Source organism: Camelus ferus, chromosome 1 (assembly GCF_009834535.1).
Source record: "Camelus ferus isolate YT-003-E chromosome 1, BCGSAC_Cfer_1.0, whole genome shotgun sequence".
Lineage (NCBI taxonomy): Eukaryota > Metazoa > Chordata > Mammalia > Artiodactyla > Camelidae > Camelus > Camelus ferus.
In genome coordinates this window covers 21,653,714-21,671,593 of record NC_045696.1, presented here as the reverse complement: position 1 = coordinate 21,671,593, position 17,880 = coordinate 21,653,714, and the positions used below count along the sequence as shown (strand labels likewise).

Genomic DNA, 17,880 nt, shown 5'->3' with positions numbered 1-17,880 from the left:
ATTTATCATTTAAAAAATGAGGTTTTTTTAAAAGTAACTGGGATGAGTCAAACTCATTAGCCTCTCTTTTTACTTCCTCTCCTTCTTTTAAGTCCTCAGTTAGAGACTGGACTTGCCACTCAGTTAGGTAATCTAATAATCTCTACGATTCTATCAGAAAGCAATGAGCATCACTCTCCAATGGAGGGTTTCTGCAAAGTCTGGTTGTGCTTGGCCAATGCCAAAAATGTCATCAGAGCCACGAACGTTTATGAATGCCAATATTTTCAGAACCCTTTTGATATTTGATACTTTACAAACTTTTTATCACTGATATTTTTCTCCAAATACAGTTTTCCATATTTCACTTTTCTTATGTAAATGTGTTACCTCAGGCAATAAGACAGGTTCCTGAAGTCCAGGGTGATCCCACTGCCTCTCTGGTATATAGCTAGAATTTTCATTTCATAGCTTAATGAATCAAAGAAATCAAATAATGTTCACAGATACCTGTGATATCGATGCTGTTCACATCAATATGGAAAGTGACCAGTTGGCTGGATTTATTTGCTTCAATGCCTTGAATCAGTTCTTCTTTTACATTTTCATCTGACACCCATTGGAAGAAGAGAAGGTCAAATATGACTATGATGCTGCCATTTCTGCCAAGCAAAAAGTGATAGAAGAGAAAAAAGTCAGCCTCCTTCAAGTGGTTTGTGCCCAATTTATGCCAGGTGTCTTTGAAATTCTCCACAGTTATCCTCTTATTAATCCTTATTACACCTGTACAACGTAGGGCACGTCAAATATGATCTATGTTTCACAGGTGGAAGAAAAAGAAAAGACTAAATGTTTCTCCAAGAATACAAAAACATAGTCAGAATTAGAACCTGATACCCTGACACTTCTGAGTCCCACATCAGCACACTAATCGCTAGGCCAGGCCAGAGTCATTTATGTCAAATTAAACAAAATCACATGGTATCATGACATTTATTTTCACTTTACTGTTTCAAAAAAGTGAAGAGTGCGGATCCTTCATTTTTAACATTTGACTTCTAAGTAGGAAGAAGTCTAAAGTAGGTTCACCGATTTCAAAGAAAATTTTTCTATATAGTTAATGAAGGCCTGAGATTTAGCTTACAGCAACTGACTTATATCTACTTTTTCTTCTCTGTTTTTAATAAAAATATAGAAATACACCCTGATTTCAAAGGGTAGAAAGAAGACAAGCATAAGTGGGTTATTGGGGATGTATGGGATTTTCAGTCTCATGGTCAAAGGCTGGGATTATCTTGCCTACATCACCTCTGACCATAACATTAGAGTTCAGTTACGTGGCCCAAGTTATCTTCCCTTTTACTTCATCTTCTCTGAAACATGCATTTTAAAAGTTTTCTTCAGTGGTAATTTGTTTATACTTTAAAGAATCATAAAAATGCATAAATTTTTGACCCAAGAGGGATACTTGAGAGATGTGCCCTCTTCTGTCTCCATTTCTACTTTGCTACTGTGCTTTTAGGCTACAACCACTTTGGAGACAAACTCCAGCTCTCTGGTCTTCATTCTGCACCCCTCAGGAAGCTGGGGGAGCTCAGGGTGTACTTGGATCCTTAAGAGGCAGACTAAGGAGAACAAAATTTTGCCTATAGTTATGTTTGCTGGTTCTGAAATGTAAGCAATTAGATTCATATCCTTGTGATATTTGTAAGATAAAGAGTTTCTGGAAGGTCTTCATCAACTCCTAAAGAGTCTGTATACCTGTCTTAATAGAGCCTATAGTAAATGTCTTTTTCCCTTCATGACTATATACAGGATCAAAATGCTCCTGAAAGATTGTAGTGGGTCAGCATTTACACTCAGTAGAATATTCTTTTTTAGTTTCTGTGCTAATTTTCAGGTTCAGTTTAGCAGAAGTGATTCCCTTAACAGTATACTCTGATCAATAATTGCACATTTCACCTCTATTAATAATTTTAAAATGTTAGAATGTTAACTTTTCAATCATTTGATTAAATCATAGTAACCAAATCTTGTAAATGACAAGGCTTCTTAGTAACTATTTAGTTCAGGTTTCCCCAGATTTATTGACCTGTCGAATCTCTTGTCCTTGACAAGATAGACTTTGTCATAGACAATGTTTTTATCTACTCTTCCACACTTGTTAATTTTTCCGTGCTAGACAGTCCCTAATTTTATTTGAGAATAACTCTCTATTTTGTCACGGCTTCTCCAATCATTCTTTGTGTCAATGATGGTTTTATTCATAGGTGTATGACCAGGCCCTGGTTGGTGAAATAGGAGGGGGCACTGATGGGAAATGTCTGGGAAACATTTCCATATTTAATAAAATAAAGACCTGTGGTGGACTACTACTCCTCTTCCTTGAATGTCAATACGTTTAGATGCGATTGTCAGAACGGTTACATTTATTTTGGGGCCATGAGGCAAGCTCTGATTGACAAGCTAAAGATAGCATAGAGAAAGAAGGAAAACACCTAAATTCTTAATTGCGTCACTGTCGTTGTACCACTGAATTAACCTCTGATGAAACCTCCAGATTTGTTGCGATGTCAGACGATAAACAATTATTGTTCAAGGCACTTTTATTGTCATGTGTCCTGTTAAGTGCAATTTAAAAAATCCTAACTGGCCCACAACTCTCAGGCTTCATCCCACATTTAAAATGAAGCTCCAGAAAAAAGAACTGACTCCATTTTTACATCTGATGTTGGCCGACTTTGTAGTTTCAGCAATAAGGAGAATGGGACTCAGAATAATGCAATTAACTTTGCCTAGAGTTATACAGCTTATTAGTATCAGAGAGAGGAATTAAACACAAAACCTCTGTTTCCCAGATGTGTTTTTATATAGTTCCCATCCCCCACCCCTATAACCACCTCTGTCAACACCATTATGAACTATTTTGCAGTTGGAAAGACAATACAACACATTTGCCCACGCGTGCAGGTCCAGGTTTTAACTATCTTACTTTGTTGCTAGAACTTTATATCCAAATAGATCGGGAAAATATCTGGGTGAACTCTTGAGGGGGAAGAAATAGATATTTTATTGCTTCCCTACTTTGGCAAAAGAGCATCTTCCCTCGCCTTTCCCTTGCTCCCTCCCTCTCCCCCTCCTCCTTCTCCTCCTTTACTCCCTTCTTTTTCTGCTTGTCCTCCCTCCTTCTCCATAACCCCTTCTTCTTCTTCTTGTCTCCTTAGCCACCCTCACACCCCAAATTCTTAAATGGACAGAGTTAAATATGGTTAAAATAAAGTGAGGTGAACAATGTTCATTAGTTGCTCTGTCTTCAAGTCCACATATTCCTCTCATCCTTGGTTGCATAGCAGATAGTTTTAATTCTGATTAGACTGGATTTTTCTCTTTGTGTAACTTTCTCTTTGTGTAATATTTATTTGACTGAAAACTTGCCTTTATTTCATTTGGCTTAGGGAGTAGAAGAGGTAAGGTAGTTTCGGTAGAGAGAGTGCAAATCTGGAATTTTCTTTCACTGAGTTGAAAGTAACTGAATTAGCTCATCCTCAGGCATAATGAAACATCTCTGCATGAAAGATGTTTTCTTAGTTGTGAATTATACATCGTATTTAATAATTTACACTTTGCAAGGACAGGAGTTACATATCCTATTATCCACATACAGTTGTATTCTCTTAAAATTTATTTCTTATTCAGTGTTTATGTTGAGATAAGAGAGCTACATAGTAGAAATCAGGAAAACCATAATAAACGTTTGTGTTTCACCTAATAAGAAAGCTAAAGCTTTTATTTCAGTAGTTTAGCAATGATCTCTATCACTGCTGTGAGGTTGGATTTATTTATTACGGTAATGAGAATTCTTCTTTTAGGGAAAGAAAAAAGAAACAATGGCCATTTTCATTTTCATTTCAAAGTACTTGTTCCAGTGGAATCACTGAGTCTTTTTCTTTCTTTTTTTTTTTTTTTTGAGCAGATAAATCCTATCATTATACAGAAAGCCTGCGTGCAATAAATCAAATGTTTCTTATCTCTTATTTTCCTTAATGATATTGATAACCTCTAGGGCTGCTGAATAAACAAAAGTCTTTCTTTTCCTAACTTTGTGACTCATCTGTGCTCAAAGGGCAAAATCAGCTTCGTATTGCCACAAAGGGTAAACAGACCTTTATTAAAGGAATCGACTGCTAACTGCTCTTTGAGTCAAAGCGCTTTCCACAAAGCAGAATAACAGAAAGGGTTCCCAGAGGAGGGTAAACCATTTGCTTGTCCTGCAGTGGCTCTGTGAACACACACACACACACAATTTTGCAGGGAGGCAAGAGTTGATGTTAAATAATATTTTTAAAAGGAAGAAGAGATAGATTAATGACCAAGTTTAGTATTCCGAGCAATTTGACTATATACACGTGCATGGGGTGTGATTTTCATTAAAATCAGTAACAAAAATGGAAATAGGTGCTTTAAAGGATTTTTAGATGTATTTTTCACAGTTGGTGTAGCTATTGTTAGTGGGAACTCAGTTATTTTCATTTTTTCATTTTATCAATTGGAGATTAAAATGAAAATAATTTATAAAGCTAATAGGCGTCTGCCACTTTCTTCTATGAGTGGAGTATGTCATTGTACATGCAACTATTTAAAGTAAACCTAAATATTTGCTAGTTACTTTCTTTCCTGCCTCTGAATTTCTTTTCTTATCCTTTTCTTCTCAGTCTCCCAAAGTACATACCTGTAATTTATCTTACAGACATTTTCATGAAATTTCCTTGCATTGCATCTTTAACAACTCACTTCTGATTTAAAAGTAGTTCAGCTACAACTAGGTGAAAATCTCTCTACACTGATGAAGTATATTATTTGAGTATCATTATAAAATATGTATCAAGTTTTAGGCTCTATATTGGTCTCCTAGGTAGCTGAAGGGAAAGAAATAATTCTTGAGCTCAAATAATTTATAGTTTCAAATAAAGTGATTTTACCATCTAGAGAAATAAAAGATTACTTAAGTATCAAAGAAAATGCTGGGGTTTTGATAAACCACCAGACCTTGTACACAAGTCTATATTCAGCAAATTTTCCACTTTTAGAAAAGCAAAGTTATCTAGCATGTTGTAAACAGGAAAAGACAAAGGCTTCCATTAGGAAAACTATCCTAATAAACTCTGCACTAGATCCTGGGCTTTGCGTGGATTTCACTGGGCGGAGCCCAATGAGGGTGAGGCAGGTACCCGCAATACCTCTCCTTAAGGAAGACTACAAGCTTTGGGAACTAAATGCGAACTGATGCTTTAATATGGCTCTCCACACTCAATCTTCTCCAAAACCGGAAAAGAGAAACTGGTTCCACTCACTCCAAAGTAGCTAAATAGCTCTAAAAGTGAAATAAATTCTTGCATGTATGGTTCTGCCGTCACAGAATAAATGCTAAGTAAGTAGTTTAAAACAGCACTTTAAGAAAAACAAACTATAATAATAATACTAACCTTTCCTGAGAGCCCACATGTCTCCTTCTAGACCCGAAGTTAGGCCAGTAAAAGAGGCTGTCAGAGATTTTAATCCCTGGAAAACAGGAGTAGAAGCCTCTGTATTGTAGACAGGAATGAAGACTGCATGTAGATGGGGGAAGGGTTGACTGGCTACTGACACTAAGACATCACGAATATGCAGTGGGATAAAGGATGATAAATACAGGTAGAGAAGTAGGTGAGAAAAAGAGACTTTTTTTTGGTATAAAATGATGAAGCTTTGTGCTTTTCTTCATTATGGCTTCCACTGAGTGGATATGTTTTGTTCCGACAAGAAATTGCAAGCCCTGAAGTTTCCCTCTGCCCATTAACTAATCCTCACTTGGCCTTCTGTCATTGCTTTTCTAAACAACCTCTTCACTTTTGACTTGACCTCTTTACCTCTACTTGGTCACTAAGAACTAGGGACTCTTGCTAATGTCAGGACTCTTGTGAAGACTGTACACCAAGTGTCTTCAGTGCCAGGCTCCCTTGTTCAATGGTTTTTGATCTGAGATAAGAGATCATCAGCCTTTCTATAAGAGAGGCTCTTTGCATTCTCCAATGACCTTGAGTCCCCTATGGCTCCCACTTGATGTACATTGAACATCACACTTCTATGCAACTGCATTTAATCAGCTTCAGCCTTGTCCCTGTGTGTCTGCAAGACTTGAACTCAGGAGAAACATGTTAGCATGGGACCAACTTTCTAGAGCTATTAGTATTATTTGCTACATATACAGAAGTTTCTACTGTCCCACTTTTCCCAATCTTCACAAAAATGTTGAAAATTCAACATGTTCCATTTTCTCCTAAAAATAGTGACACTCTTTTACAAATATTAACAAAAGGTCACTATTTTGTGATTCTGTGCTTTCTATCTAGCTAAAATTTTTGAGCTTTACTTACTCAAATCGTAAAACTCTTGAGTTTTTATACTCATTTTTCAGATTACTTGATTGAAAGATCTCATCTATCTGAAAACAGAAAAGTTTAAACAGGTATATTAAATCTAAGATTTCATTTAAAAATGTAAACAAAGTAATCTTTATATTCTGCTTAGAACTGGATTGGAGCAATTTCTTTGTCTGTGATAATGGGTCTCATACCTTTAAATATCCTAAGCATATTATATTTATTAACTAATTGTTTCAAAAAGAACAGGATCTGTATATCTTTTGGCAAGTAGTTAATAAAAATATGCAATGAAATTTTAAACTAGGTGAAAAGAGAAGGTCTCCTACCATTTGCTGAATGTCAAAAGCAAGAACTTTGAAGTCCACTGAGAGTTTGTCTTGCAAATTAGGATTATATATAGCTCCAGATGTTATTTTGAATGTCCCTCTGGTTTCATGACTTTTTCCAAATTCTGCATCTAGATGAATTAATAAGAAGCAAAACACTGAAAATATGAATTATGAATAAAGGAGAATATGTACCTGCCGGTTAAGACATGGAAGTAAAGTTCTGGCTTAATGTGTTGGCCCTGGAGTTCTTGTTTTTCCCTCTATAGTCATCATGTTTTATAATCAGCTACTTTTTATTTTTTAAATTTTTAGGTATCTGGTTGTTTTAAAAGATTGAAAAATGAACTTCTTTATCCCATTTTTTTTCTTTTCTTTGAAGTCTAACCAACACTCCAAGCTTCCAAGTTTTTGTTTTTTGTTTTTTGTTTTTTTTCCATTTTCTTTGTTATTGAGATTCCTATTGGAAGTTACAGGGATGATCAGCTTCCGCCAATTATGGGAACTCATTCAGGGAAACATGGTGAGAAATGTACCATTAAAAGTTTTGCAGTTGCTTTCAGATACTTCTTGAACACCTAGCATCCAGGGACACTGCTGGTTTCCGACATGTAGTTTGCTGTGAAGATTTTAGTGTGTGTGTTACTTTGAAACATAGCCTTGAAGTTGCTTCTTTCATCCTAATAATTATAAAATTGGTATGTATGACCTTTTGCCATCAGATGGAGACTGTCATTACTGGAGAACTTATTGAGAATGCTGCAGACAATTTGTTATCTCAATATGAAAAAATGTAAGAAAAAAGCTAACAAGTTGAATATAAACATGAGTAATTAAATGTGCCATTAAGCCCAATACAATCCCTTTATCAGCATATATTCTTTGATATATATTTATATTTAAAATGAATTGCTTCAGGTGAAACTCACACAATAATGAAATCATTAGTAAAGGTAGTCATAATGATACATTGACCAGGTATGAGAACATGTTATTTCTTCTTATCCCAGATGGGGAAATTGGGATATAAATTCATTAAGAAAATTTCCCAAGATGATAAAAGTGACAGATCTGGAATTTGGACAAAGGACTGACTGACTTCAGAATCCATGATCTGTCATATATTGACACAAACCTCCTATTCCAGAAGGAACATTAGAATTAATATTTTAAACAATAAATGTACGCTTAGTCTGAACAGTTATCATTACACAATTGATGTAACATATTATTATTATACTATTTCATTTGTTTTTTAAATACTCAAAATTACATTAAGATTTGAGTATTTAAAAATGAAAGGCAAGGAAAGACTGAGAAACTGTCACGGATTGGAGACTAAGGAAACATGAAAACTAAATTCCATGTAGGAATCTGCACTGGATTCGGAACAGGTAAAGGACTTTAGTGGAAAAACTGATGAAATCTGAATGAAGTGTGTGGTTCAGTTAATAATACTGTACCAGCTTTAATTTCTTGGTTGTGGCCATCGTACTACGTATATACAAGACATTGACATTAGGGGAAGCTGGATGAAGGTTATAAAAGAACTCTACAATTTTTGCAGCTTTTTTTTAAAGTCTAAAATGATTTCCAATAAAAAGAGTTAAAAGTGTATTAAAGTAAAAGTGTGTATTAAAAGTAGTATGTCTTGTGTCCTCTGGTGTTCTATTCTAGACTTATCTCAAATCCCTTTTTATATTCAGTAGTTCACAATTAAATCATATTAATATTTATAAGTATTTTCTATTTTACTGGTAAAATAATCAACCTCTGTATTTTCACTGAGCATCAAAGATTCTAATGGACTTTCAAATGGTTACATATCCTTGAAGTTATTCACAGCATTTAAGTAAGACCACAGCAGCTACTTTTCTAAAAGTCTCCAGGAGCCTCTATAATTTATTTAATTGTTCATATAATTACATAAAATATCCACAAGCCTTCTTTCTCTTTAAAATGGACCCCTTGCATATAGCTATAGTAGTTAAATAAACCAGGGATTATATTGGAATTATTTTATAAAACTATAAATTACATTTATTATATTCTAACTTAAACTTACTTATTTACTTGGCGAAAAGAACCAACTCAAAGGCGGAGAATTTTCTTGGTAAAACCAAAATCACTCACATTAAAAGGTTTGGCCCTGTGAGTTTTCAGAAGGAATTAATATGCCCATATATAATTCATCATTTTAAAAGAATGCAAACATTTTCTGAGAAAAAATAAATCCAGGTTTTTGCTATGCTGCCATTAATTTAAAAAATTATCCTATAAATGAATAAATGGTAAATAAGGGCACAAGTTCTGAAGTTGGATTGTCTAGTTTGCACTATCTAGTCATGTTTCAGATTTAAACAAGTTACTTAAAATTTGTCACTGATTTTTCACATATCAAACGATGGTGACAATAATAACTAACTCATAGATTTGTTGTAACAAGAGAATACAGTTGAAGATCTTTGAAAGCAGTTGGTACAGGTAATTTAGCTCTAAATATTAGTTACCTTTACTTATTTTTTTCTGTCAATCACAAATTGCTACTCAGGCAGCTTGAGATCTTTTAAGTCCATGATTACAACCAAATTCCCTTACATTGTTGCAATTCAAATTGTTGTACTAATAAGAGAAAGAAGATACAATTCTCCAGAAATAAAGAACATTATTTTTCTTTAACTTGGCCTATTTATCAGCTTCTATAGTGAACAATGTTTGATTATGTTTATGATTTATATCAGAACAGATCCCTGGGCTATGTTGAAATTGAGAAACTTACCATTTTTTAATTTTCAAAACAATCTGGCAGGGAGAGTTTAGTTCATGGTAGAGTGTGTGCTTGGCATCCACCAAGTCCTGGGTTCAATCCCCAGTACCGTGATTAAAAATACATTTAATTAATTAATTAATTAATTAACCCCCCCCCCCCAAGAGATACAAAGTGGCTGAATGGATTGGATTAAAACCAACAACCAACCAAACAAAAACTTAGTCTCAGGCATGAATTCTGAATTAAATTCCAAATTATATACAAACTGTTTTTCCCTTTAATATTCTATGAAGTGAACTACAGTGGAGCATCTGAAAGCAATATAAATACCTTGTCACAAAAGCACAGCAATGAATACAATATACTGGCAGGATTCCTGAGATTAAAGTGTGTACATTCATCTGAGAGCACCTTTAGTGGCCAGCTCCATGGGACTTACCTCCTTCTGATCCCTTGATTCCCAGCCAGGACACTGCGATTAAACCAGCACAGAGCACCACCAACATGACAAAGAGAGCTGCAAACATGACCTCATAGGTGCTGAGAGAACGGTGCCTTGCAACTGCCCTTCGCTTTGACCCCATTTTTGGCTTTTGAAGGTGGTGCTACTCTAAGAACTCTGAGAGAGCAGAGAATCTGGCATCAACTGCAGAGCAAAACCTCTCAAGTTTTCAAAGAAGATTTGTGACACAACAAGTCTACACTAGTCTTCCTACTCCAGTGTAACTGAGTTGTGTATGTCCCTTTGGGAACATTACGTCTCTATACATTAAGTAGTGTTGTAAGCTCAGTTAATCTTTAAGAAGTGAGTGAAGGAGTGCTTAGAGTTGTAAATGTGAATCACCTCAACAGGCCAGATGTTGAGATGAATGAAATTAAATACATGTTGTAAACAAAAATTATACTTTATCATTCTGAGAGCTGAATAAATGTGAAATTCATGGTAGTAGATTAGTCACTGGACACACGCACATGCTATTTGTAGAGAGTTCCTGACAGATCAACCTTCTACCCCCTGACTCAGGTCATTATTGAGGGATTTTTCCCGTTTTATGTAGGTGTAGACATTCTAAGGTAACTTTTATGCACAGGTATATATAAAGCCTAATATATATATATTAATACATACATCTCTCTTCCCAGCCTCCCTGTATCCCTTTCTTTCTCTCTCTCTGTATGCATGTATTTCTTTATTGAAGCAATCACAGATGTTGCAATCTTCATTATCTCACCCATGTGAAGTTATGCAATGTAAGGTAGTATTGATTTAACCTAAAGGAAGGTCCACTTGAACAAGGCGTTATATGCCTACTTTTTATGGCCTCACGCTATTATCAGTGAACAGGAGCAGCCGCTGTGAGAGGAATTAAGTGTTTGTTTCTATTTTAAGGAAGTATTCTGGGTGGGGAAGATGTTACTCAGGTGACCTAAACTTTATCTTTTTAAACATACCAATAATAACAAGAGGACCGGTTGCAATAACTGCATTCCTAACTGGAGTCCTATGCTTTGTGGGGAAATCAAGACTCTTCTCTGATCGTTAAAGTAAAGTTAACCATTGGAACTTCCAAACTTTGAAAAACCATGAGCTTAGAATTAAAAATTAATAATTATAAAACCAAACTTGTTCTGAAGTGAACCAATTTGTCTCGCTCTGGCCAGTAAAACTGGCCAGAGATAAGGAAGTTCTAGATCAAGAGCCCTTAATAAGCTGGAGTTGTGGCATTTTATAATGGGCTAGAATAACCCATAGCCACTTTCGTTTCTTCTTCTTTACTTTTGAAAGAAAACAACCATGTATTGCTCTCTGAAGTCCTTGCTGAAAGCAATTAGAAGTAAATAAATACATGTCATGGAATATATATGTATTTTTTATTTAACTGAATTCATACTAACTGTATTCTTAAACACTTTACCCAGTAAATGAGAAATGGCACTGATGGAGGTGGGAGAGCTTCATTTTACTTATATTCTAGGAGAGGATTCTAATAGGCCAGGCCCTCCCATACAACTAGAGCCTGGGGACTGACCCTTGAATTCGGGGAGCCAAGAAGATGGAAGTATAATCACTGTTTCCTTCATTAGGGCTGTTGCAGATGCAACTGCTTTCAGAAAATTGAGTAGAACTTTGTTACATTGATTCTGAATTTATATAAGGGAAGGAAAAGAGAGCAAAACGAGTTCACGTGCTCTGCTCCAAGTACAGGGTAATAATATATTCAATATAAGATGGAAAACCAAGAAGATACAGTCACTTAGAAAATATATACAAAAAAATTTTTTAAAAGATGGAAAACCAGAAATTATATACTTAGGTTCAGAAATGAAATCAGCATTTATAAATTCCCCTTAAACTATATGTCTTAAGTAATTATATCTCATATGCTCAAATAAATTATTAGAAGAATGGCTTTCTTGAAAAAAGACATAAACTTATGAAGGACAGACTGAAATAAAATAAGCAGGTTGATGTGAAAGGGCAAATCATATGTCTTGAAGTTTTAAAAAGTTACTAAAATAAAATGGAACTTGCCGTATCAGATAACAGAACTCATTACACAGTTATAATAATAAAGAGGGAGTGATATTGGTCCAGGAGTAGAAAAATCTCTCAGTGGAACAGAATAAAGATCTCACAAACAACTTGATTTGTATATGGAAATGTCATGTATCAAAATGACAGTGTTACCAACAGATACAGAAAGGATCAGTGGGTCAGTGGCTTATTCATCTCGGGATAAATAAAATTAGATCCTTATCTCACACTCTGAAGGAAAATAAATTCCAGGTGAATTAAATATACAGAAAAAGTATAGAAAAATGTTTGCAGAAAATGTGGAAAGATGTTTTTCTGTTATAGGATACTAAAGGAGTTTTTTTTTTTTTTTTAAGCATTAAAAAATAAAAGGATGAAGTAGGGAAGGAGAATAATGATAAATTTAGCCAATAATAAGACCAACAGTTTTTTAAAAAAGATATAAAAAATATAGTAAAAACTCGAGACACAAAGTAGATTGTTTCCTTTTTTAAAAATTGTGTCTTTTATTTTGGCTACAACAGAACAGAATTAAGACAAAGATTTTATGAGTTTCTCAAATGTATTTGGAAGGCAAGCCAAGGAAAGTCCATAAGAGGAGTTGGGAAATGAAAAGTCGGGGGAAAAGAAGCCAATAAAAGCTGTGTAATCAAACCAGGAACCACCATGGCCTCAGGAACATAATCCTGCTGGGGAATGTGAGAGACGCAAAGAAAAGTCCTCAGAGTTCTCCCAATTAATAGGCAAGGAAGCAGGGATTTTTATTCACCAAACAGCCTTGCTCACTGGTTGAGAATAGTTTCTGGGACTTTAATTCTCCTACTTTCAGCTCTCCCTGTGTATGGGTACAACATTCATGGAAAGTCAGCATGCAGAGATGAATCAGAGCATATATGCGGAGGACTCTGACAGTTTACAACTGAAAAACATTTTTCAGAATTCAGAATTTCTACTAATTAACTAACAAAGGACAAACAGCAGATAATTAACAAAAACACAAAACCAAACAAGTAATAAAGGAACAAAATACAAGCACACAAATGTCTATAGGTGCACAATTTTAGTAGATGGTCAACTTCAGTAGTAATTATGGAATTCCAACTAAAATTAAAAAATGAAATGTTATTGCCTGCAAGTATACTAGCAACAATTAAGTCCATATTTAAGCGGTGGCATTTATCACTTGTGAGAAAGAAAATTCAAATAATCATAATGAAGAGCAATTTGGTAATAGCTACCAAAAAATACACACATACAATTTGACGCCCAAATTTATCTTAGATGCAGGCAATGAGACAATACTCATTACAACACTATTTTAAGCCCCACAAAATAGAGAAACCTTGTGTCCATCAACAGGAAAATGAATTGTACTGTTTTTATATAATAAAATACTATACACAAGTTAAATGTGCAAGAACTGAAGCTGTATTTACCATTCTGGAAATAATAAACTTTTACACATGTAAACATGTTGTACCCCAGGATCTGGCCCTGCCCACCAGCAGATAGATAGATAGATAGATAGGTAGATAGGTAGATAGATAGATAGATAGATAGATAGATAGATAGATAGATAGAACATTCCATCCAATAGCAACAGAATACATATTCTTTTCAAGTGCACATGGAACATTCTTCTAGGACAGATCACATGCTAGGCCACAAAACAAGTCTCATTAAATTTAAGAAGATTGAAATAGAATCAAGCATATTTTCTGACCACAATGCTACGAGACTAGAAATCAACTACTATGTTGTACACCTGAAACTAATAGTAATATTATAAGTCAGTTATATTTCAGTAAAAAAAACCAAGAAACAAGTTTCAGAAGGATATATGCACTGTTACACTATTTAAGTCAAAAAAGAAAATAACTGGTTTAGTAATGCAGTTGTTGTAATAAAAGTTTATGTAGGATTGATAAATAGAAAATTCAGTGTGGTGATTGCTTCTAAGTAGGAAGGGAATTGGAGAGTATAGGAGTGGAATACCAACCAAGGAGGTTTCAACTGTATTTGAATTGTGTCATTCTTTTAAAATTTTTTAAATAAATGAATCAACCATGTTAACTTGACAGAGTTAGATGTTTAGGACATATGAGTTAATAGTTTTCTGCATTTTCCCATTATATATATATACACACACAAACACACACACACAAACACACACACACACACACACACACACACATACAGAGAGAGAGCACAAGAAAGAGAGAAAGAAAAGGGAAGTATATGATTAAAGTCCTTGTGATATTAGTTTTCATCTTTGAGGAATGTAGAAGTTACAGAATAACCCCTCCCTACCCCACTTAAGTCAAAGTAATTGAATATCTATAGCAGAGTAAAACATTTATTTTAAACATATACTTAAAAACTTAGCCATAAAATCTAGAATGATCTAAATGAAGTAGAAACAAAGAAGAAGAAACAAATATCTGGCTTGTGAATGAAGATATCCATAGCTCTGGGTAGGGAAGCATCCTTAATGCTCTTAATGAAGCTTTCAATGAGGAAAGCAAAATTGTGACCCTTCAGTAATGAGAATGACATATTCCAGTTAAGTGAATAATGAAGTAGGAAGAGACTTGAAGATAGTGGTAGATAGAGTAGGTAGAGTTTGAACTTTTAGAGATTCCTAAGGGAGGATTACTGTGGGAGCCCATGACTGGGTTAACAAATTGTAACAGATCCCAGCCGCTTATCTCCTTAAAGAAGATGTGCTTAGTAACTGCCTTGAGGTTTTAGCAATGACCCAGTCCCCAGGCTATAAACGCTGGGCATGCCTGCTGTTAGTCTTCTATCTGCAAAACAGCCTTGGGATGGAATGGTAAACAACTTATAGAAAACTGCAGACTCAGAGGTGAGAAGGCTGGTTAGCCAATGATGGGTAAGATCCCCTGAGGGGGGCAACCTAAGGCAGGAACAGCCGCCTGAGTCCAAGTTGTTAAGCAGCTGATTCTCATACATTCCGCCCTGATAAGGCTCAACACAAACAAAAAGGGTCTTCTGATCTTGAGGCAAACACCAACAATAAACAAAGCCTTTGTACTCATTGTGATCCCACTCTGTCCTTCCCTAAATTCCTGCATTCCTCTTTTGACTATATTCAATAAATATGGGAGATTTGAGAGGCTCGTGGAGTTGGCTCCCGACTCCCTCTCGCTCTCTTGACTTTTCCACAGAGTGTTAAGTAATTCATTCCATCTCGGTGGGACTTCTGCTGGCCAGAACCCACAGATTATGATGATTTTAGCCTATAATAAACAAAAGGATAAAAGTAGGAAAACTAAGAAAATTAAGAGTCCATAAGCTCTTGTTAATATGATCGAATCAAAAGAATCAGAGGGTTAAGAATTATGGTGCAAAACATAATCTATTCATTTGCTCAACCAATGTGTGATTTTAACTCTGACTTTCCTAAGTAGCTGAAGGAATTGCAGAGTCTCTAAAGATTAAGGCCCTGAGCATTTATAAGACATTTCTTTCTCTATGCAACACAATGTGAGAAACCCCTGATACCTTTCGTCTTTAAATAATTTCCTGTGACTAGGCTTTTATTGGACAAATTTCTTGAATAAAGTTTAAGTTAAAAAAAGAACTAACATAAAAAAAGAAAAATCAATATTTCTCATCAGGAATACTTCTGGAGATTCTACGATTTTCTCTCTGAAAATGTGTCCAAATTCCCCAGTCAATTAACCTTAACTTACCCTATGATGCATGGTTCAAACGTGACAGAGCTGTATGAAATACACATTTGCTCATCTCCAAGGCTAGCTATTTCTTTCCTTTGAGTTTTCACATAATTTTGACACATTAATACCTAATTGGTAAGACTCTTAATACCTTAAGTGTTGCAAGAGGACCGTAATCCTTCTTTGTGCAAGGTCTGAGAACTATTTTATAAATATCTCATGTCATAAGAAAGGGAGGGAAAATAAGCCTTCAAATATTATTAAATATTTTTGTCAATAAGACTCCTTAGATACTATAATCCCAGAGATTTGCTTGGTAGATATTGCTAGATATTGTTCTTTAATTGTTTTGACAATTGAAGAAAAATTTATACATAAAAATGTGGAGCAGTATCACCCTTTCCTCAGAAGCTTGCAGGTATCCCTCCACTATTCTCTGGACTCAAGTATTGAACTAGACCTCTTTTATGGCAGCTCCGTTCATCTTTGATTGTGTGTGCATCATCGTCAACCAGTTTTTCTCTGTGTGTGTGTTATTTTAGGGCTAATGGAGTCTATATTCTCTGAGTTTATTCATATGTGAGAAACCTTCCTCTTTCTTTTATACTTGAATGATACTTTACTGAGGATTATGTACATGGGCCAACCATAAGTTAATTGTTTTTCTTGGAATGCTGAAGATATTTTTCTAATATTGGTTTTCTGACACAGAACACAATTGTGAAAATGGCTAAAGCTAATTCTATACCTTACTTTTGTATGTGACATGTTTTATATTTCCTTGAATGCCTAGAGTATTCCTTTTTCACACTTGAAGTTCAATAGGAAATAAATTGGCATTGATTATTTTGAATTGAGTTTTCTTGGAATGTTGAGTACCTTACGCAATGTCCCCTTCCTCTTAAAATGAACATTCCTTTATTAAAATTTTGAAAGTTTTGGTTGTTCAATTTACTAGATGTCTTCTGGGGTTGGAGTCCAGTTTTTCTTGGTTGGATTCTGTTAGTTCTGTCTTTATATTTATATATTTCTCCTAATTATCACCATATCTGTAACTCCCTCATGCATTTAAATTATATGCAGTGTTCAACTCTGTTTTTTTTTTTTTTTGTTCTCTGCTGCTTCTAATTTACTGCTAATTTGTATAATGCTCTTGATTCAGATTGCAGTTGGTTTTCTGAGTTATAATTTTTCTCTTTTAATCTAATTTCATGTTTTATTATCTTATTGAATTATTATTGTCCTGAACTTATTTTCTTATTAACTGATCTTATAATAAATAGTACTGTAGAAAACTTCCCTTTGGTTGAATTTGCTTTTAGATAAGAGTCAGATTTTGGGGGCAACATTTTATATACTTTTCTCTTCTCCCCCCCTCCCTTGCCTCTTTCCTTCAGAGGTATATTTGCATGGCTGCCCTGCTATTTCTTTTTACTTGGTTTCTGGTTCACTTAGACCATCCTGCTTAGGCTCTTTCCCATGGCTTTCCCATAGAGGAGCTGAATTCTCCTTGCATCTCTATGAACTCCAGTTTGAAGAGTATATAGGATGTGTGTATATATATATATATATTTTTTTTTTTTCTTTTCTGTAAACTGAGGGGTTGGAGGAAGGTGTTGAGGGAAGAGAATGAACTCATGGGTGGCTAAATACAACGTTTGTATGACCCGTCATATTCCCTTCTCTCTTTTGCAAATTTGTCAAACACCCTGTGCCAAGGTTCCCTTGTACTAATATGGGGGTTTATTCTGCTTGTGAATTTGCATGAGACACCGACTGCACTGCATACTATTTCCTACAAGTTGATGAGGAGCAAAGAGAAATCACAAGGCCCTGTGGTTTTCTCTCATCTCCACTGAGATCCCCTAGTTGTCACTGGCCACTAGGGCTCACTAGTCTTGAGATAGTTTCTCCTTTTTCTCGGGCAACTGACACCAATATGACCTGCTTTTCTGCAAATTGCAAAGTATTAGTGAAAATTAGGATGTTTTTGAGTTCTTTTCAGCAACATTGATGGGGAGGAGACAGTTTGTAGGTGATTGATAGAAAAAAGAGCCACATTAAGCCTCATAACATTCTTGCTATTGGACAAAGCATATGTCATGAACTTTGTTTTTGTTGTTGTGTTCTTATTTTTGTTTTTTGG

General features: G+C 35.0%; 1 protein-coding gene across 2 annotated transcripts in view; it reads right to left on the bottom strand.

Annotated features, from left to right (window-relative positions):
- Positions 1-10,197, bottom strand: part of TMPRSS15 (transmembrane serine protease 15) — a 107,191-nt gene extending 96,994 nt beyond the window's left edge. Inside the window, exons 1-4 of one of the 2 annotated variants that reach the window (XM_006184077.2) lie at positions 9,937-10,197; positions 6,728-6,858; positions 6,393-6,460; positions 490-641 (exon numbers count right to left, since the gene is read on the bottom strand). In XM_006184077.2, the coding sequence (XP_006184139.2) occupies positions 490-641; positions 6,393-6,460; positions 6,728-6,858; positions 9,937-10,081 (496 nt within the window). In that variant the 5' untranslated portion in view covers positions 10,082-10,197. The remainder of the gene's footprint in view (positions 1-489; positions 642-6,392; positions 6,461-6,727; positions 6,859-9,936) is intronic. The other variant, XM_006184078.2, reaches the window with a different exon arrangement.
- Between the last annotated feature and the right edge of the window lie 7,683 nt (positions 10,198-17,880).